Here is a 20,346-nt window from a genome sequence, read left to right on the forward strand (position 1 = left end):
ACTACAACTTAACCCTCTTAATGCGTAAGCAATTATATTTTATGGAATTCAAGTAATGAAGGTTTTATTGGGTAACGTTACATCCATTTTTTTTTTTTCTATTAGAGTTAACTAATGTGAATTGACTTTTTAAAAATGTTGTTTGTGTTTTGTGCTTTTACTTACTTTATTTTTTTTCTTCCCTCCTCTCCTTGTTATTCGCCTGTGAAATGATACATCAGGGATGCGCGTAAGTTCACTTATGAATTTTTAGCAAGAAATGAGGAAACTCTTAAGATACAAGCAGTGTTCTTAGAAGTCTTGTATCTTCACAGTGTTGTTGAATTCAAGATGGAAGAAAGCATGAAAAAGGCTGCAGAGGTTTTGAACAAGCATAGTCTTGGTGGAAGACCGTTGAAAGTGAAAGAAGTAAGACTCGCATCTGTTCTTTCAGTGCCGTGGAGGCAGGCGGAGGGGTACTCTTCAGTCCAGCAGTGTGACTGACTCCTTTGCAGCTAACGATTTTTGACGGAAAGTGTGACTCTTGAAATAGATACTGAATTTTCTTTCTGCCTAGCATGTGTTGCTGAACTTCAGTTGGAATGTGATTGTCCAGACTAAACTTAATTTAAAAAATAGTTGCTACTGATAGTAAGGCAGAACTTTGGGCAAAGCAAGCTGTAACTGCAGGTATAGGTGCATATGACTTGAAAAAGCAACTTGCATGAGTATTGTTTGTTCTTGACTGACTGCTTTCTGTTTAATTCTGCATCATGATAAATGTGTTCTACAAACAGTTCCATAAAATAAGCTGGTTTCTGAAATACTTTGAAGATTTGTTTCCGTTCTAGTGGCTTTGCTGTCGTCAACCCCTGTGACACGCTCAACTGTACCATGAGTTAATCCTTATTCATTGACAAGTTTAAACTTCTGTTCCAGCAGCTTAGAACCTGTAGCTACATCAAAGGCCCAATTAAACAAAAATCAAGAGAGACTTCTTCAGTGTTAACAGTGACTCTTGGCCGTAGGGTAAGCAAGTTGTTTTTGGCTAAGCAGGCTTCATGTTCTGCTGTGCCTGTACCACCCCCGAATGGTTGGGGAAAAAACACCTGAATGAGTGTAAGATGGGGAATGTGTGCAGAAAGTCCACCCTTAGGAATGCGTATTCTTAAAAGCACTTGAGGAAAAGAATGAGGTGTGCAAGTGGCAGCACTTCTCAGAATGTGGCTTATTTTACATGATTTTATGCATTCTGAGGAGCAGTGGTTTGAGTCTTGTTGCAAGCCATCATCTGCTGCTGGTGACCTCTTGCTGCACTTTCAGGGAACTGAGAGTAGAAATGGATCATCTGAAAAGTGGTTCTACTTGAAACTTACTGACTTTTCAGAGAGGCTCTTGGGAGAAAAAGGTATTGAAATTGAGCTGTGTAAGATTGGTTTTCCTGTTATGTGCATTTAGAACTGCAAGTCACATTGCCCAGTTGGTATTAGACCTTGGAAAGAAAGAGTTGTAATTTGACCAAGTCTTCATAAAGCAATTGCTGTACTTGAATATTCCTGCTTAAATGGCACAAACAGAACAGAAATGATAGCTGAAATGGGTGAAGAAGCATGCTTCAGTTGTAAGGGGTTTGGCACCACTTCTCCAAGCCCAGGATTTTGAGTGTGTGAAAGGAGTTAAATTGTTGTAGACAAATGTTATCATATGTTTTACCAACTGCCCAGCATGTACATCTCCATGTTGGCTGTTTCATTGCTGGAAAGCATGGAAGCCTTCAAGCGAATGACTGATTGATGTTGCTGGATTAATTGTGAATTCTTCCTGTTTTCAGAAATGTGCTACTGTTTCTTCTTAAGATTCGGATGAAGATATTTTTTTAATTTAAATAACTTTTAACATTGCTGTTTCTGACTAATGGAATGAATATTGATTTTTTTTTTTTGTTCACTTGCTCACTGAACACAATTTGATGTTTCTGACTTAAGCAACATGACTTTACCATGTGTTGTGAAAGTTCTTGCTTTCACTTTCAGTATGAATTTACAATAATGTTATTTCCTTGCTGGAAGTCTTCGTCCTGTGCTTCACGTTTTAAGAATATCCTAAACTGTGAGATCTCACAGTAATATGATTATATGCTCTCAAGTATTTTTTCAATTTGGAAACAAGGGGTAGAGGTAAAAGAGCTGCCCGAGCCAATCTTAATGAAGTTTTACATACTGTATCTTGTCTTATGAAGCATAATTGCAAGATTGAGTTGTATTGTTTTGAAAATGCCAAAGGTTAATAGCCATTTCTCTTCTAAAACCTTTGCAATGTCATTCTGTCTTCAGAACAAATGTGGCTGAGGTTTGTTGTGGGTATTAAATAATAAATACATACCTTCAGGATGAAGGGAAATGCTTGAGTAACTTGCTAACTTGAAGGGGCCTGATACTCTGGTTTTAAAAAAGAGGATAATAATAAAAAGATAGCAATGTAATTGACTGTAGATCTATAGCCCCAGATAAAAGTCGCCTTTTGATTGTGGCCATGCCACTAAATCCCCATGCATTTATTGGAAACATCGCAAACTTAATTTTTTGTTTCTGTGTTTTGCAGGATCCTGATGGTGAGCATGCCAGGAGGGCGATGCAGAAGGTCATGGCAGCTGGTGGAATGGGTATTGGCCCAGGCCCTGGTGGCCCTGGAATGATCAATATCCCACCTAGTATACTCAACAATCCCAACATACCCAATGAGATCATACATGCTTTACAGGCAGGGAGACTTGGAAGCACTGTCTTTGTTGCAAATGTAAGTGAAGAGAAAACCTGTGACTTAAATGAGTTAAATCTAATAAACTAAAGGAAAAGCTGCTTATTCTTAGGATTGTAGATACTGAGAAAGGAAAGTGAGGAACACTAAAGGTATTCTCTTGCCAGAAAATCTTTCTCATATTTTTAATATCACTTGTCTTCTAGCTGGACTACAAGGTTGGTTGGAAGAAACTGAAAGAAGTATTCAGCATGGCTGGTGCTGTTGTTCGAGCAGACATATTAGAAGATAAAGATGGCAAAAGTCGTGGAATTGGCACTGTCACTTTTGAACAAGCCATAGAGGCTGTTCAGGCTATATGTATCCTTAAAGAGTACTAATGGCAAATAGTAAGTATGCTTGCTGCCCTGTCCTTTGAAGAGTTTTGTTAGTAAGCCAAGTGGGATGACAATTTAAATTACAGTACTGTAACTAAGAATCTTTATTGCAGTAAGTGAAGCCATTACAGTGGGTGGAAAACCTAAGGAAAACTGGAAAAAAAGAGAAAAATACATCTTGAAAGAACTATTCTGACTTTCTCACACGCACGCACACACACAGTAGCAGTGCAATGCAGATACTGCTGTGTGCCCAGTCTCTCAATTTAAAAGCTATGGTTAAGAAGGGAGGCAAATATTTTACTCTTCTCTAAGAAAGAAGTTAGTTTTCCTAGTGTCGCTTCCCTTTTGGACATACACCTAACAAGTTATCAGGATGAGATTAAGCTTAAAATATGAATGATAGTGAATCTGTGGCACTTGTGTAGTTGCTGATTTGAAAATGGTGGGAAGTTTTGCATGTTTTCCCGTGTTTGAAGTTGCTCAAGCTACCAGCGTAATGTTCTAACACTGACACTGGTTTTGAGACACGTTTAAATGACTTTAGTCCTGTGATTGAGAATACTTTTTAACTCATGTTTTAATTTCATTAGTAAGTCTTGGAAGGCTTTTATTTTTAGAGAAAGCAGAAGGATTTTTGTTATTCTGAATAATAATATAAGCTACGTGGAGTTCTGTGGTTTCTTTTGTATTCTGCATCAGGTAGCATTTCAGTTTTTTTTCATGTTTTTTCCTTGTGGTTTTAATGCTTGAAAATAATCCTTAATGAAACAAAAGCAATGTTTAATGGGCAGCTGCTGTTTGACAGGCCAATGCATGTAAAAATGGTAAGTACGTTAAAATTCCTACTGCTTTTTTAACTGACACAATGCTTGTGGTTTTTTGTGTTTGTTTTTTTGTTTTTGGGTGATGTGTGGTTTCCAGATTGATGTGACAGAACTAAACAGCTTGTTATGACAAACATAGCCCTGTGCTTTGCATCTCAATTGTAGCCTATGAGTTGAAGTACTGGGAGAAGTGCATGTTCTGTTGGAAAGACTTGGCCCAGTACCTTGTGATACCAAGTCACATAATTGGGGAAGGTTATATCTAATTTTTTCTAAATACAATAAGGATTGCTTTAACTTTAAGTTCCTGTAACTGGAGGGGGGCAAGAAATATCTCTAGCGAGAAAGCAGGCCAGGGTCATGTACCAGCTTAATGTATTGAATTATTTTTAGGATGAACGAGCCTTTCCCAAAGGAGAATTCTTTCCTCCAGAACGACCCCAACAACTTCCTCGTAAGTTTCTCCTCCATGACTGAATATGTTACGTTACACTTTTAAATTTGCTTCACAGCAACGTTAACACGTGCAAGATGAAATGTAATTTGAAAGCATTTTGCTCTCAGGATTACATTTAGAGAGATTTCCTTTATATTCCTGGATCATGCGTATTAATGAGTCTGTAGATATTTGAATCTTATGCTTAAGAGGCACTGCTTCTGTAGCCTGCTATATGTGGGCAGGAAGAGGTTAATAAATAAAATATAAAAAATAGATAACTATAAGCTGCTGGATAGTGGGGGAAGTTAAATTCAGCCCTGGTGAAAATGGTTCAGACTTCTGAAAACCAGAATTCAAGTGATTTTAATAATATCAATAGTAAAGAGTTTGTCAGCCTTGTCTCTTTTTGGATAATTCCTTCAGTGCATAGCTTAAAGTTTGTCCTAAAAACAGTATTCCATCAATGTACTCAAAGTTTCCAAATCCCTCGAGTGTAATTCAAAAGCCCTGTTAAAAGCAGGGTTTAAAGGAAATGTAGCTCTTGATCATCTTTGGGATGGATGATCTCCAGAGGTCCCTTGCAACCTCAACTGTTCTGCGATAATATAATGAAAGTGTTGAATGGAAGGGGACTGGTTTGAAAGGGAGAAGTAGGTGTGGAGGGGAAGAAAAACCCCACTGTTTGACAGCTGAAACTTACTTTGCTTAAATACAATGAAAAATGTAAAGTTTGGCTGACTGTTCTAAAATGTAAAGTAGTTCTGTTAATTCAGCCACATGAAGTTTTCATAGTCTTGCAAACAAAAGGTGTTGTGTGCTGCTACCTTGCACAATTTTAGTGTTCATCGGTCCATCCCTTAGTTATCTGCGTATCTGCCAGAGCCTTGTTTGGTAGCTCTTATCATCCACAGTTGTTTTGGTTATGTTTTTTTTTGTTTTGTTTTTTGTTTTGTTTTTTTTTAATCTTTGTATAAAGTGGAACAAGTAATTACGGATACATATTTCTTGGCCTTTAATTTGGAGTGGGAGGTTGTGGGAGGGGGGAATAATGTGGTGCTTGAAAGCAAAATTTAACACTTCCTAAGATCATTATGTTGAGATCTAAACAAGGAAGCAGTATTGTCATAGCAAAGAAAACCACTGAGCTGTTATTTGGGTCAAATGCAATCAAAGAACTTTTCCTTCCTGATTAATAAGGAAAATGGGATGGTTTGTTTTTTATAATCTTTTTTTTTTTTTTTGGCTGGGGAATCCATAATTCACTTGGGTAGAGGAAGATTCAAATATTGTGTCTGGGAATGATGCTCTTCATTTCTGTAGGGAAGAGGCTGGCTGTGTGCTCTGAATTGTATAGGTGGCTGTCATAATGATAGGTGAAACCTTGTGGTTGTTTAAATTCTTACCTGCAAGGACAGAACCTTGGCAAAGACAGAAATAAGCCATTTGTAAATCAAAGGTGTTATTGTGAAAAGGTTAGAAGTTGCTTATACTAAATTGCCCACTCTATTCTCAGATTGAGGAGTTGCACAAAATAAGCAGTGTTCTAGCCAGTTATTTTTCAGGAGTCAGCTTAAAACCAGTCAAACAGAAACACAACTTTTCTCCATAATGAGATAAAAACTGGATGATAAGAAAGAATAATTGAGGTTAGTTTTCAGTCTGCTCTGAGATAAATCTACTCTGGATTTACGCTTTCATGCAGTAACTACATACCCCAAAGTGGGAACACAGCAAGATTTTTTTTGGAGAATGAAAGTAAATTACTTAAGAATAAAACTTGCTGTTTTGTCAGATTATGGAAACAAGGCTTTTTTGATATCTGAATATTTTCTTCAGATGGTCTTGGTGGTATTGGAATGGGATTAGGACCTGGAGGTCAACCTATTGATGCAAATCATTTAAACAAAGGCATGGGAATGGGCAACATGGGACCTGGAGGTAAGAAGATTACTCCTATGCTTTGTTTCATGAGAGCTTTAAGCTGTGTAGAGGCTTTGTTTTGCCTACAAAAAGAGTTGAAGTGTTTTAGGAGTGTTAAAGCCAAATGAAATTTTATTGAGCTAAGTAATGAGCTTGATAATGGAAACTTGAACTTAACAGATTGCTCCATTTTTCTTTTTTTTTTATCATGGTCAAGGCACAGCTCTCATTTTCTGACTCTTGAGCATGAGCAGCAGACACTGCAAATATACATTAAACTTTTAAAACCATCTGTTACTCTTAATACTTGTTAGTGGGCTTGCAAATCTCTGTTTAGGGTATGTTTGAACAGAAAAAGTTTTAAAGAGCCACCTAAAAAGTAGCACACATTCAGCTTTCAGTTTATAAATGCCTATGGGTTTTTTTCCACTTATTGCTTTTATTTGTTGAGAAGGAATGTTCCGATCTACTCAGAGCTATCACATGTAAACGTCAGTTGAAAGAGTGGATGTGCTGTATGATCTGTATTTCTACAGCCAGTCTAATGGCTGAGGCTTTGTAGAATTACATCTGCTATATAAAGCTTTCTCTTTTATTTTGAGGAATGGGAATGGAAGGCATGGGCTTTGGAATGAATAAAATGGGAGGTAAGCTGTGTTTTTTGAAATATATATAGCTTGAGTTTTTTGAAAGCCGTGTAAACTTAGCTACATATGACTACCAGGCATCTGTGTTCTCTGTGAAATAGTCACCCATTTAGTAAAGACTTGTTCATTTTTGAATATTAAAAACAACTGCTGTAGGCGTATGAAGAAGGGTTGAAATCAGAGAAAACGTGAGCGTGGTTTGGAAATGCTGAAGCCTGACATTGGCTTAGGAAGTAAGGTGTGACCAAATTCTGACCGCATTTTGTGAATCTGTGATATAAAGTCTTTATGCCTGTGAAAATGATCTGTGAAAATCTTATTTTGGGGAGGTGTAGTGTAAAGTCGAAATGCCTTGCTAAAGAATCCCTGGGAAATACTTTCTTTTAGGAATGGAAGGTCCTTTTGGTGGCATGGAAAACATTGGTCGCTTTCCAGCTGGAATGAACATGGGCAGAATGAGTGGTAGGCATTGGGTTATTTATCACTCATCAGTTATTGCTTATCGCGTTCCCGAGTTTGACAGAAGTCTTGTTTTCTGAAACTGTAGTAATGGAGACTGGTTGTTTTCCTCTTCCCAGCTTTTATTGGAAAAACTTAAGGTTTACATGTGATGCAGTGTCTGCAAGGCCCTTGTTACCCCTAAACTACAAAAAACAAAAAACTGCTTTGCTTTTTCCTTGAACAAGATGAACTGTCTTCTGTCTGTATTCACCAGAAAGACTTCTCCAGACATCTGCCTTGTCTGTATTTAAATGGATTTATGTTGTTTCTGTCAGTTGTGTTTTTTGCCTTGGAAAGACAAGATGGAAATAATGAGGAGGACGCAGTAGATGTTTGCCTTGCTGTTAATCTTTAAGAATTATGCCTGCATTAAAATCTCTCAGAAGTTATTCAGGTGCTCAGAAGAACATAATCAAACTTGATCTTTACAGAGATGGATCGTGCCATGGGTGGAGGATTTGAGAGAGAATTTGGAAGAAATGAAATGGGAATGTCTCGTAGTTTTGGAGAGACCTTGGAGAGAGGAATAGGTCAGTATATGAAGCGAATTACATGTACTTTCTACTGGAAATACTTGAACTGTGCATAAAAATAGTGCATGGTTTTTTATAACAAAAAAAATATGTATTTTGAGTAGCTGCTCTAATTTTTTTATCAGACTTATATGTGACAGTAGTGATCTGTGAGTTCTGTAGTGGGATTTCAAATGGAACAGAATATTTGGTGGTTTCTGATAACTTGTATGTGTTGTTCCAGGTGGTGGAAATGCCAGCATTCCTGGGATTGAGAGGATGGCACCTGGCATTGATCGTATGGGCTCGGGAATAGAAAGAATACCTTCTGGGATGGGTCATGGGATGGAGAGAGTAGGGTCAGAAATAGACAGGATGGGTCTTGTTTTGGATCGCATGAGTTCCAATGTGGATCGAATCGGTACTGGAATTGACCGAATGGCCCCTCTGGGCATAGATCACATTGCACCTAACATTGAGAGGATGGGACCAGCTATTGAAAGGATGGGTTCTGGCATAGAAAGAATGGGTTCTGGAATAGGCTTTGGTATTGAGAGAATGGGTGCTGCCATTGATCGTGTTGGTACCACTATGGATAGAATGGGATCAGGTGTAGAACGTATGGGCTCTGGCATGGATAGAATGGGTATAGGTATGGAGCGCATGGTCCCTGCTGGAATGGGAACTGGAATGGGTCAGGTCATAGAGAGAATGCCAGCTGGCTTGGATCGCATAGGTGCCACTCCTATGGAAAGAATAGGAATAGATCGTATGGGTGCTGCTAGCATGGAGAGAATGGGCTTGGAGCGCATTGGAGCCACTAATATGGAAAGAATGGGTCCTGCTATGGGGCAGGGCATGGGAGCAGGCATAGATCGCATGGGACTTGCTATGGGAAGCAATTTTGAAAGAACAATGGAAATGGAACGTGGAAACTTTGCAGGCAATTTTGCAGGCTCCCTTGGAGGAACTGGAGGACCTGCAGCTGGGGTGGCCAGAAAAGCTTGTCAGATATTTGTGAGAAATGTGAGTAGCCCTCTTCCTGTCTGCGTTGATCTCATCTGTGTTCTGTTGGCTTCCATTGTAATATTTAATATTGGGTGTTGCTGAAGGTGGAATTAAGTAGATCGTTGTGAGTGGGGGATATTTCTTTAACAGGAGTACAGCTTTCTGCATTTGTAAATGAATGTTGAAGTGTGGCCGTCCCGGGGTGGAAAGCTTTTGAAGAGCTGGGAATACAGGTCATTTAACAGATCTTCAGTAATTGTTCTTCTCTTTTTCACAGCTGCCCTTTGATTTTACATGGAAAATGCTGAAAGATAAATTTAATGAATGTGGTAAGTTATGAAAGAAGAACAGGCAGCTACAAAGATTGCTGAATACTGTTGGATGTTCTGCTTCTGGGGATTTCTCTTGGCAGTAGCTTGTATCCCCTCGCCTTGTTCCCTAGTATCTGCTGCTTGCCAAGTGCCAACCCCAGTCAGTTACGATGTGAATAATATGTTTGCAAGTTGGGCATGGCTCATTAGCTTTGCTCCATTCATCTGGTTCTGATGCCTCACACTCGAGAGAGAACTGACAGGTTTGAATTAATTCATACCTTAAACTGAAACGCTCCTTTAAAACAGCGACTTGGAAGAGTTGTCCTGCAGCTTTAAGTTTCAGAGTAATGGTAGTTTGTAAACGTTGTGCTTTCTGTGCTTTGATCAGACTGAAATGAGCTGCGTGCCACAAACTGGATCAAACAGGAGCCTTTCTTTTCTTTCGAAGGTCACGTGCTGTATGCTGACATCAAGATGGAGAACGGGAAATCCAAAGGATGCGGGGTGGTCAGATTCGAGTCCCCAGAAGTAGCTGAGAGAGCGTGTCGCATGATGAACGGCATCCAGCTGCGCGGGAGGGAGATAGACGTGCGGATTGATAGAAACGCTTAAGTAGCCGCTTTTTTAACATGGAGACCAGATTCCTGAATTTGTATTTTTCTTGTTAACCATTTTAATTTGACTGGATGTAAAGGTGTTAAAACGATTCAGTTGCTTTCTGGAGTAATTTTAATTACTTTTTTAACAAATGGATTTCCATTTTACTGTTTTTTGCATTGAAACTGCAATGTGCACAATCTTTTTTTGTAGTTGTGGCATCTTGTTGACATTACAGATGTAAACAGTATGACTTTGATAATAAACGCAAGTTAAAGATTTCACCCATTGCATCCCTTACTGGCAGCACATCCTACACTGCAGAGCTGCCCGTAAGCGGAGCTCGGTTTCCTGTCACAGGCAGGAGGTGGGGCACTAACAGGGTATCAGTTATCACTGTGGGCTTCGTTCTGCACTTTATTGGCTCGGAGGCTCGTTTACCTTCTCGATCATGAGGGGTTTCCGTCCCGTCCGTCCGCAGGGTTACACTGACGGGCAGCGGACACGAACCGCCGCTCTTGGCGTTCCGCGCTGCGGAGCAGCCGCACTTCCGCCCCAGGTGGCATCTCGCGCTTCCTGCGCGGAAGTGGCGTCACGCATCGCGACCTGACGTCATTCCCTCGCGCCACGCGGGGGGTCACACGCTCAGCTCTCAAAATGGCGGCAGCGGCTGCGGGCAGTTGCCGGGTGAGCGCCGGGCGGGGGAGTCGCGTCCCTTCGGGGCCGGTTTAACGGCTCTCGGTGTGCCGCGAGCCTGAGATGGGGCAGCGGGAGCTGCTGCCGGGGCGGGCGGCCGGGGAGAGCATCAGGTCGGCGCCGTGTGGGGCGGGGCCGCTTCCTCCCGCTTCTCAGCCCTTCTGCTATTCGTGTCCTCGGCCCCGGGGTCTGCTTTGCTCCTCTGCGCCCTCAGCCCGCATCGCTGGTTTTCCGCAGCGGCAGCGCAGCCACCTGAGCTGCGAGTAAAGCCCAGCGGAGGGAGGCGGTCGGTCCGCTCAGTCTGTTCAATCTGCTCAGTCCGCTTCTGGCTTTGAGTTTCCAGAGGTTTTGGGTTCTGCGGAGCGCGTCTGTTTCCTCAGCTGTCTCAGTATAGAAAATGCATCGCCCTGTTTGGGACTGTGATCTTGTTTCTTTGGAAGTGAACCTCTCGGTGGTTGTAGCGCCACTCAGACACATTAACTGTGCTTTATGGAGGATCCCAAGGAAGCAGCCTGATGGGATTTCTCAGCAGCACTCTGAACTGCTCCCAGCAATGACTGTCCATTTTCAGGATGCTTGCTTTCCTTTCTTGGCTCTTCAGGACTGCTGTCATCTCATACTGTGTGCTAACTTGAACTTGTTTCTGTTGCAGAAATGTCTCATTAGTGGCATGTGGCTCATGCCTAGAAGATACCCAGTTCCTGCAGTCCACAGTGGTGCTGTGTACAGAGCGAGCAGGCCTGTCTCAGAGATCAACCAGGTTGGCTAATGTCTGAATATTGTACTTCAGGCTGCATCTGGTTTCCCAGTAGAGCACTGTATCTGCTGGGTGTGCTCCCCAGCAGCAGCAGTTCCAAGCTGAATTCAAGGATTTTTGTAGCAAAAGTGACAGAGGTCAGGAGTTGTGCTCTGCTTACCAGAATGTTTCAAGCCCGGTTAGAGTCAAACTGCCTGTTAACGGCTACATAGATGTGTACTACGTGGCACCAAACATGTCAGATACTTGGCTGGTTTGAGGTGGAGGTGGTACTTTTTCAGCATAGCAGTGTAGGTATCAGAGCATTTAGTACCTTTAGAAGTGACCTGGTATTGGGCTGAAGTAAGTCTTATCTGCTGGCTTTGATACTTGCTTAATTTCTTTTTGGATTCTGCAACGTGTAACAATTTTTTTTAGTCTAGATGTTATTCTTCAGGAGGAAGAAAAGGTTTTATATCAGGTTTTGTGGAAAACATCAAACAAGAATTAGCAAAAAACAAAGAGATGAAAGAAAGTATTAAAAAGTTCCGAGATGAAGCTAAAAAGCTCGAAGAGTCTGATGCGCTTCGAGAAGCGAGGAGAAAATATGTAAGTAATTCTGCTTAGGCCTGAGCACTTGTAGTTTTTTTTCCCCCCTCAATTAGTGCTAATAGGAAATTCTGTGCCCTAAGGTATTTTTGAATGAGCATCTTCTGCCCTCATAACTACATGCAGGATGGTTTCTTTTTTTTTTCCACAGAAAACCATTGAATCTGAAACAGTGAAGACCTCAGAAGTAATTAAAAAGAAACTTGAAGAAATAACTGGTACAGTTAAAGAGGTAAAACAGCTGTGGAATCACCTTTCCTTAAGAGAGCTCATCTCAGCTTCTGTGCTTCCATCTGTGTTTTTATTATTTTCTTTATTCTCTTCCAGAGTTTGGATGAAGTAAGTAAGAGTGATATTGGCCGGAAAATAAAAGAAGGTGTGGAAGAAGCAGCAAAAACAGCAAAGCAGTCAGCAGAGTCAGTGACAAAAGGAGGAGAGAAATTAGGCAAGACAGCAGCCTTCAAAGCTATTTCTCAGGTACACCTCCCACACCTTTCTGGGACCTAGTGCTGCAGACACAGATCACCTGAACTTGTGCTAAATATAAATTTAGATACTGTGCTGTTATAATTCAACCGTCAGCTTGCTGTCCCAGACATAACTTGTTAAGTAGAAAGCCGTGGTACTGCTGTCTTTGTCCATATGTATCAGTAAGGAAGCATTTGTGTTACTACTCTCTAACCCATGTTGGGTGATGAAGCATTGGAGCAGGTTGCCCAGGGAGGCTGTGGATTCTCCATCCCTGGAGATATTCAAGGCCAGGCTGGATGTGGCTCTGAGCAGCCTGGGCTGTTGGTTGGTGGCCCTGCACATAGCAGGGGGGGTTGGAACTAGATGATCATTATGGTCCTTTTTAACTCAGACCATTCTGTGATTTGCTGAGTAAGAGAGACAAGAATAACACATGCTCTTATCTTTGTCTTTTTCCTTTGACAGATGCAATTTTAATTTTTATGGGAAACAGGAGGGAACAGTAAATCAACCTAATAGGATTGCTTTCCTTTCAGGGAGTAGAAACTGTTAAGAAGGAAATAGATGAAAGTGTTTTAGGGCAGACTGGTCCTTACAAACGCCCAGAGCGTCTTCGGAAAAGAACAGAGTTCTCAGGCGAGAGGATTAAAGAGGAGCGAATATTTGAAGCTAATGAGTACGTATTTCATGTAATTTAGGGCAAATCTTTTTATACACAGAAATGTCTTAAACCTACAGATCAGGTTAAGAATCAAATGCTGAGATGACCGGAGCAAATAGATCTCTGAGGTTCTACCATGAGTTTATGATACTGAATTTTCTGGTAGTCAAGCTGGGCATTTAAAAATATAGAGTGTATATGTATGTTCTATCTGACTTGCATGTGTTAGAACTGAGAAAATGTAACATCTTGCTATTGAGTTGTATTTGGCAGGGCTAAATCTAAGCTTCTTTGCTGTCTTCAGTGCCTTGCCTCCACTAAATCATGTACATTTTTTATGCTGTTTATCAGCCTCAGTACTATTGCATGCTTCAGTGATATTCATCAGAATATTCATCTTTTTAATTCTCTCACATCCACATTATTTGTTCACAAGTTCCTGTCATCTGCGCTTTCTAGGGAGGCCATGGGTATGGTGCTACACAAGGACTCAAGGTGGTATCAACAGTGGAAAGATTTCAAGGACAACAACGTGGTCTTCAATAGTAAGTGCTAGCTTTCACAATTTCTTGAAGAACTCCAGATTCACCTTCCTTGGGTCCTGTATGTTGCATGGGAGAAGAGGCCAAACTCCTCATCACAGCCTCACTTCAGGAAGTTTTACAGTGCAATGAGGTCTCCCCTGAGTCTCCTCCAGACTGAACAATCCCAGCTCCTCAGCTGCTCGTCATAAGACTTGTGCTCCAGACCCCTCAAGAGTTCCATTGCCATTCTCTGGACACATTCCAGGGCCTCAATGTCTGCCAGAGCATTGGGACACCACCCTCAGCCAAAGAGTTTGGGTAGTGCCATGTGGGGCTGGGAGCTGGACTCGGGGATCCCATGGGTGCCTTCCAGCGGTGATAATGTTTGTGTGAAAGGAACCAAACCCGTAGTTAATGACAGCTATAAAGAGATGAGAACATTGCATGAAGGTGAGAAAACTAGCTTTTGAAACTGAAACTTGTAATCAAGAAAGAGATTTAGAAGAGAACTACCAGGTTTAATCTGCAACCCACTGCTTGTTCTTCCTTGTTCAGGAACCTGGTGGAAGGACTCTATGCTGACATCTCTTCTTGTTTCAGGGTTCTTTGAAATGAAAATGAAATACGATGAAAGTGATAACGCATTCATTCGAGCTTCCAGAGCTGTCACAGACAAAGTCACTGACTTGATAGGTAATGTGTCATTACTGCTATGAAACTGCATGTCCAGCCTTCTGGCTCTTGCTGTCATTGATGTCCTACATGTGGTACTAACCTTTGGGAAAGAGTCTCAACCTTTTTAGTATTTTGCATGGATTCAGTCATTCAATACAGCAACCTGCTGTTGGCAGTATGTTGGCTCATGCTTGTGTGTTGTAAATCTCATGTCTAACTTAGTCTGTTTCAAGATGATTCTTCCTTCCCTCTTTCTAAAGCCCAAGATCCATCTTTTCTCCTGGTTTCTGGCAGCAATTGTCATTCTACTGGTCTCGGTGAATTGTTTTATCAGGTGGATTGTTCTCGAAGACGGAAATGTCAGAGGTTTTGACAGAGATACTCAAAGTGGATCCATCCTTTGACAAAGATCGTTTCTTAAAGCAATGTGAGCGTGATATAATTCCCAATGTCCTGGAGGTAAGGTGGGGAGAGAATGGGACACATTTATTTTATTTTATTTTTCCTTTACTATGGAAGATTGCATGGAAGATTTTTCTTTGTTTTCTAATGATAAAATTAAAAGCTGGGGCTGTATTTGCTTCTGCAGCATCCAGGTTTTACAGCACCCTTCAGAAAATAGTCTTAGGAACAGGAATTGCAGAATGGCAGTGGTTGGATTTTACAGTTTAGTTGAAAAGCTAAAAAAAGTGCTCCTCTTTGTTAATTCCTCTTGCTCCTTTCCTGCTTCAGGATGTAGGATTTAAAGCAGTTTGCTGCTGAAACTGCTGATATTTCAGTTCTATGATGTGACATTTTTAAATGCTTATATTTTACTGATTTTTTTTTTTCTTTTCCTGTCTTAGGCTATGATATCTGGAGAGCTTGATATCCTCAAAGATTGGTGCTATGAGGCAGTAAGTAGAGTACTAAAAGTACTAAAAATGTCCAAAAAGGTTACGATTCTTACTTCTAAGTAGGTGTGCTGTGCTTTCTTTGCAAGCTGTGTGGCCATTCTGACTGTGATGCTGCTTACCCACTTTGCCTCTCTGCTCCCCCATTAAATGTGTTCATGCTGTAAAGCTCTAATGCAATCAGGTATGCACTGTGGACTTCTGGAGTAGAATGGATGTGAGAGGAATGCTGTTTAGAGAGAGATAATTGAGATCTAATCCCACATGAGTCTAACTAGCTCCAGTTCTTCTAGTTGTAGTCAGAAATTGCTCATAAGACTCATCCATAAAAACAGACCAAGGTGTAAATGAGAGTTCTAGAAATGAGAATCCAGAAGATGGAGGCTCTTTGAACAGAGCCATGCTGAAAGTATTCAGTTTGTGATGCTGGGCACTAGCATGTTAGAGTACAAAGCAATAAGGCAGGTAAAGCAACAGAGCTACCTGTGCCTGCTGTCCCCAGGATCCCTGTATTGTCATTCCAGCTTTACTCTGGTGACTTTCTTAGTATACTTCTGTCAGGTATTTACATTTGAATGCTTGTGATGAAGGTTAAAAGATCAGTGTTGGGGGAGTCATGGCAGGGACTCCTCCTGTTTTCTTGGTAGCTGCCAAGAATGCTGCGAGAATGCTGAAATTCAAATCTCAACAACAGTTCCTGATGCATAAATAATGAAGCATATGTGCCTAAAAGCAGCCAGGAAGAGCTGGTCTGCCTGCAGGGCCTGGCTGGGTGTGAGGAAAACAGCTTCATTCCCAAACTGTTTCTCCTTGTCGGCTTTCAGATCAGAGCTGCAAGTGCCCTGGCCATCAGTTGCACTCAGATTGTGTATTCTCCTGTAAATGATGGATCTCTTGTTCTGTCCAGGGGAGATGGGATTCTTAGAAAGAATTTCGTTATGTGAAACACAGAGCATCTGTGGTAGCTTGTGGGGTATATTGCAAGACGTGTATGTTCAGTATATTTGCAAAAAAAACCAAACTTTTATTCTGATATTTTCTGGTGGCTCTCTCTAAGCAGAAAATTCCTTTTTCTTTGACAGAGCAAATTCAAACATGTAACACAAGTTTGTTGCTTCATTTAGACTTACAGTCAGCTTGCTCATCCAATCCAGCAAGCCAAAGCCACGGGTCTCCAGTTCCACTCCAGGATTCTTGACATAGACAACCTTGATGTGAGTGTCCTTTTCTGTATTTCAGCTTGGGAGTGAATGAGAAACTCATTATTTCAGGGGTTTTCTTCTTTGCTCTGATGCTGTTTAACCTCATGCTACTCTGTTTACCATGTTTGCTAAGGGAGGAACGGATCATTGTTGCAGGAGGAGAGACACGGGGCAGGTTTGGGGAAGGAGTTTGTTACTGTGTGATCAGGCCTAAGTTAACGCATTGTGGTTTGTGCCAGGGCACCTTGCTCTGAACCACCTGCAAAAACTGAGAAAGGCAAATAGCACCAATTCAGTGCTTTCTATGAAGGGCTTTGTTGATGTTTTTTTTTGGGATAACAACGTATGGTGCTTGTGTGACTCAAAGCTGTGCAGTGCAGGAGCAGTTATTAAAGACCTAAGTGCTGCTCTGTATGGTTGTATGGGAGGTAATGGCACTGCTGCCCATTTGTGCTTGAGAACTGATTCCCTCTTATTAAGCAAAAGGGCATTGCAGAAGTGTGTTCTATCACTGATTACCAGGAAGGCTGACACCTTCCTGTAGAGCAAGATGCTGGGAGAATACTTTGCAGGAAGGCTGGTAGCATGTGTTTGAACAGAGAAGGTATAACCTGATGAAGAAAACTGGGTTTGGTGCTGGGAGACAGCGGGATTGTTTGGCTGTGTAGTTGTGCTCAGTACTTACTGCTTCTACACTGATCTCCAAAAGTGCTCCATTTTTTTTTTTAATAGAGTTTTCTTTAATTGCAGCTGGCCATGGGAAAAATGATGGAGCAGGGACCAGTATTAATCATCACTTTTCAAGCTCAGATTGTGATGGTAATTAAGAACCAGAAAGGGGAAGTAGTAGAAGGTGACCCGGTAAGTGATGCTCACCATCTGAGTGTGGCTGCCCTAGGTCCATCTCTAGCCATCTCAGTTTGTTTGCAGCTGCCCATGTAGAAATACTGTAGTTCAGTAATTCAGTCAGTTCAGCAAAATCATCTGGGTATTTACAGGTGAAAACAGCTGCCTGTATAAATCAACTGTTATTGCCCACAGCAAAGTCACTGTCCTGTAGTTAGATGGGGGAGTTTCTGTTTGTTAGGCCATGAGAAATACTGAACTAAAATTAAAATACTCTTGGTAGTGGTGGACAGATGAGAAAGTGAATGAAAATACGGAGGGAATAAGAAAGCTGTGGCAGATGGAATCATACAGCTCAGTTCTCTGAGTCTGGGTACTTGTTGCTGTGGCTTTTTGGGCCTGTAGGTTCTCGTCAATCAGACATGCTTTGTGGACAAGGCTGCAATAACTTGAATTTAAATTGGCTGGCAGAAGATGTGCTGGCTGTGAAATCCCGTTCAGCTCCATGTGAGCTATTTATCCCTGTCACACTCTTGAAGTGCTACAGCCCATTAGCTGAACATTATCTTGTATGAGGAGAATCTACAAACATCTGGAAGAGGCACAGAGTTGTAGATAACCTTAAATTCACAGTGAGGAGAGGAACTGGAGTTAGGAATGCCAACAACCCTTTCTCTTCCAGTTCCTGCTGTGCCTGGCCAGCAAACTCCTGGTCTGCAAAGTGGTTGTGTGTGGGTTCTACTCCTTTGGCACTCTCTAGGACAGAATTGAACTCTTGCCCCTAAGCCTGTTATTTTTTTCCTCCCTCTTCCTTTCACAAAGGCACAGGTACTGGGAAATCCCAATTCTGCTTTCAGAAATGAGAAGTTTACAGGTTCCTAATAGTGAAATATTTCTAACCATAATTTAGTAAACGTAACAGCTAAACTTATTTGTGATTTTGGGGCTTAGAACCTGGAGAGAAAAATCACAGTGTTCTCTGGAGGGAATGTAGAGCATCTCCATAGCCACAACTGAGGTGTGGAACATGGTCTGTGACCACGATGCAAGCTCTAACAAGGATTTCCCTTCCAGGACAAGGTTCTGCGGATGCTGCATGTGTGGGCACTTTGCAGAGACCAGGATGAACTCAACCCCTACGCTGCGTGGAGGCTATTGGACATTTCCTCATCGAGCTCCGAGCAAGTTCTCTGAGATGAATTGCATCCGAGAGCTTTCTGTCCCTCTCTCAAAGCAGTGCCAGCTCTGAACTTGCATGATGCACTGTGGGGTGGGGGGTAGAGTGGTTCTCTTTCAGAAGAATGGGCTATTAGGTGTGCCATCATTATACTGCTCCCCATTATGAACTGGACAAGTCTGACGTATCTGCCTTACGCTTTGCTGTGTAACGATTTGCACTGTGAGGATGTATGGTAGATTGTAACTCAATGGTCTAAGATACTTGCAGCTGTTGTTGGCTCCTGTTTAAATGGTGGGTGAAGGAGGATGTTTGGGTCCTGTACATTGACCAGTGCTTCCAGTGATGGGCAGAGGTGGATACTGATGAGCAGCACGGTGAGATGTGACAGGTCCAGCTTCAATATGCTGTCATCCTCTGATGGCCTTGCATCATCTCTGAGAAGAGCTTTGAGGTGCTCTTAAGGCACATTGGTCTCATTCCAGCAGAAGCCAAGAAGCCTTCTGTTGCTGCAGTGTTTTCACCAAACCAAATACAATCACGTCTTTGCACATGACTGTGGAAACTGACTGAGGATGGAGATCCTTAGAAATATATGTCAATATACGTCCACAGCTTTGCAGGGGGAATGTTGTTTCTGGTTTTTGTTCTACTGAGTTAGTGGGTACTGCTAAATGGTACACAGCTCATTTCTCTGTGGGCTGAGCTGGTGAGGTGGAGGAAAGATGCTCCAAATGGCTGCAGGGAACTGGGCATAGCGCTGAAATGGCAACCAGAAATAGGTTTGGACTGAACAGCGACAAATGAGTAAGTAAACTGCAGTAGCAAGTAGAACATCACCTCTTGTAGCTTGGTTAATTATTATGTGAGGCAAATGAGAGCTGCATGCTGTGCTCATCAAAACCTGCAACAGCAGAGATGACCTACTATCAGTGCAAGGTACCAAAGCCTGTGGCATTGCCTGTGGTTGCTTTGTGACCAAAGTGCAGGACCATCCCAGCGCTGTAGGAAGATGAAGGACAGAAAGGAGAGGGGTACACAGAGAAGGAAACAGTATTGGCCATGCCAGCCTTGAACCCTGTCTACGTGGAGGGAGCTGAGAAGAACAAGGCCTACCAGAACTCTGCAGACCACGTATCTCCTGTGTCTGTTGCTGCCAGTCCCCAGCTGAAGTCTGCCCAGCACCATTAGCTCAGGCCATCTTGGCAGGAACCGTCTGCCTCAGTAATTTAATGAGCCCCCAGCTTAATGCATAGCAAATTCGGACATAAATAAAATAAAATGTATCGAAGTGGAGCTTCTTTCCAATTACAATTCATTAGCAAGCTCTGAGCCACTGGCCTGACCACAATCAATAATCCTGGTTAGGAAAAAGCAATTTATAACCCTCCCTAGGGACCTCGGGGGGATGCAGGCCTGCCTCACACCAGCATGATCTGATCTGAGCCAGCATCCTGCAGGAGCCTTCCCCATCTGTCCCACCTGGCTTTGTCTCCTGTGAGGACTCAGCTGCATCCTTCTTCCCTCCCCTGTCCCCTTCCTGACATAAGAATGCACCTGCTGTTGGGATCTTGGTGTTGCCTGAGATGGGTTGATTACTGACAGCGTAATGGGGGGCACCCATCCAGGCTGACCTTAAATACCTCCTGGGACGGGGCATCCACAGCCTCTCTGCGCAAGCTGTTCTGTTCCTCACCACTCAGCAAAAAACTTCCAGCTGACATCCAGCTCCAGTTCCCACTGCACTGTGACTCCGACCACCTGTGAGCCCTGAGCACATTACCCCCAGATCCCTGCAGGGAATGTGGAGGTGTTCAGAGCCCAGTGAGGTCAATGATATGGTGGAAATGGAACCAAGGCAATTTGAGCATTGCCTGGTCAGGGGGCACCTCACTCAGATGCAGGCCCATAGAACCAACAGAAGGGTTCTCTGCTGTAGCATCTCTCAGGACACTCGTGTTGCCTATGAAATGGGTTC

General features: G+C 42.2%; 2 protein-coding genes and 1 long non-coding RNA gene across 7 annotated transcripts; 2 read left to right on the forward strand and 1 right to left on the reverse strand.

Moving 5' to 3' along the window:
* The first annotated feature begins 133 nt into the window (after nucleotides 1-133).
* Nucleotides 134-10,162, forward strand: HNRNPM (heterogeneous nuclear ribonucleoprotein M). Of its 4 annotated transcripts, XM_072357432.1 has the most exons (14): nucleotides 134-229; nucleotides 315-408; nucleotides 922-1,008; nucleotides 2,581-2,775; nucleotides 2,943-3,096; nucleotides 3,891-3,940; nucleotides 4,334-4,394; nucleotides 6,216-6,317; nucleotides 6,902-6,946; nucleotides 7,334-7,408; nucleotides 7,879-7,977; nucleotides 8,204-8,985; nucleotides 9,245-9,296; nucleotides 9,730-10,162. In XM_072357432.1, the coding sequence occupies exons 1-14, from the start codon at nucleotides 210-212 to the stop codon at nucleotides 9,891-9,893; spliced, it is 1,980 nt and encodes a 659-aa protein (XP_072213533.1). In that variant the 5' UTR covers nucleotides 134-209; the 3' UTR covers nucleotides 9,894-10,162. The 4 variants fall into 4 exon arrangements, with proteins under 4 accessions (XP_072213533.1, XP_072213535.1, XP_072213534.1 ...); XM_072357434.1 differs by lacking the exon at nucleotides 6,216-6,317; XM_072357433.1 differs by lacking the exon at nucleotides 922-1,008 and having other exon boundaries at nucleotides 141-229.
* Nucleotides 7,514-10,450, reverse strand: LOC140262832 (uncharacterized). The gene is made up of 4 exons (XR_011905867.1): nucleotides 10,320-10,450; nucleotides 9,560-9,848; nucleotides 9,199-9,271; nucleotides 7,514-7,735 (listed from the first exon to the last, which is right to left on the reverse strand). It is a non-coding gene; the product is annotated as an uncharacterized lncRNA (long non-coding RNA).
* Nucleotides 10,451-10,495: 45 nt separating this feature from the next.
* TIMM44 (translocase of inner mitochondrial membrane 44) lies at nucleotides 10,496-18,631 on the forward strand. 2 transcript variants are annotated; one of them, XM_072357665.1, is made up of 13 exons: nucleotides 10,496-10,565; nucleotides 11,227-11,334; nucleotides 11,749-11,919; nucleotides 12,071-12,151; nucleotides 12,247-12,396; nucleotides 12,927-13,066; nucleotides 13,511-13,596; nucleotides 14,176-14,268; nucleotides 14,585-14,709; nucleotides 15,096-15,146; nucleotides 16,268-16,357; nucleotides 17,096-17,206; nucleotides 18,266-18,631. In XM_072357665.1, the coding sequence occupies exons 1-13, from the start codon at nucleotides 10,536-10,538 to the stop codon at nucleotides 18,383-18,385; spliced, it is 1,356 nt and encodes a 451-aa protein (XP_072213766.1). In that variant the 5' UTR covers nucleotides 10,496-10,535; the 3' UTR covers nucleotides 18,386-18,631. The 2 variants fall into 2 exon arrangements, with proteins under 2 accessions (XP_072213766.1, XP_072213767.1); XM_072357666.1 differs by lacking the exon at nucleotides 10,496-10,565 and having other exon boundaries at nucleotides 11,239-11,334; nucleotides 11,754-11,919.
* Nucleotides 18,632-20,346: the final 1,715 nt, after the last annotated feature.

Source organism: Excalfactoria chinensis, chromosome 26 (assembly GCF_039878825.1).
Source record: "Excalfactoria chinensis isolate bCotChi1 chromosome 26, bCotChi1.hap2, whole genome shotgun sequence".
NCBI lineage: Eukaryota > Metazoa > Chordata > Aves > Galliformes > Phasianidae > Excalfactoria > Excalfactoria chinensis.

Excerpts from the sequence above, each read along its gene's own strand:
- HNRNPM (XM_072357432.1), top strand. The coding sequence starts at position 210 with ATGATACATCAGGGATGCGC. Across the intron at positions 6,318-6,901 it reads GGGCAACATGGGACCTGGAG|GAATGGGAATGGAAGGCATG; the intron begins GTAAGAAGATTA and ends TTTTATTTTGAG. Across the intron at positions 8,986-9,244 it reads GTCAGATATTTGTGAGAAAT|CTGCCCTTTGATTTTACATG; the intron begins GTGAGTAGCCCT and ends TCTTTTTCACAG.
- TIMM44 (XM_072357665.1), top strand. The coding sequence starts at position 10,536 with ATGGCGGCAGCGGCTGCGGGCAGTTGCCGG. Across the intron at positions 10,566-11,226 it reads CGGCTGCGGGCAGTTGCCGG|AAATGTCTCATTAGTGGCAT; the intron begins GTGAGCGCCGGG and ends TTTCTGTTGCAG. Across the intron at positions 12,397-12,926 it reads CCTTCAAAGCTATTTCTCAG|GGAGTAGAAACTGTTAAGAA; the intron begins GTACACCTCCCA and ends CTTTCCTTTCAG.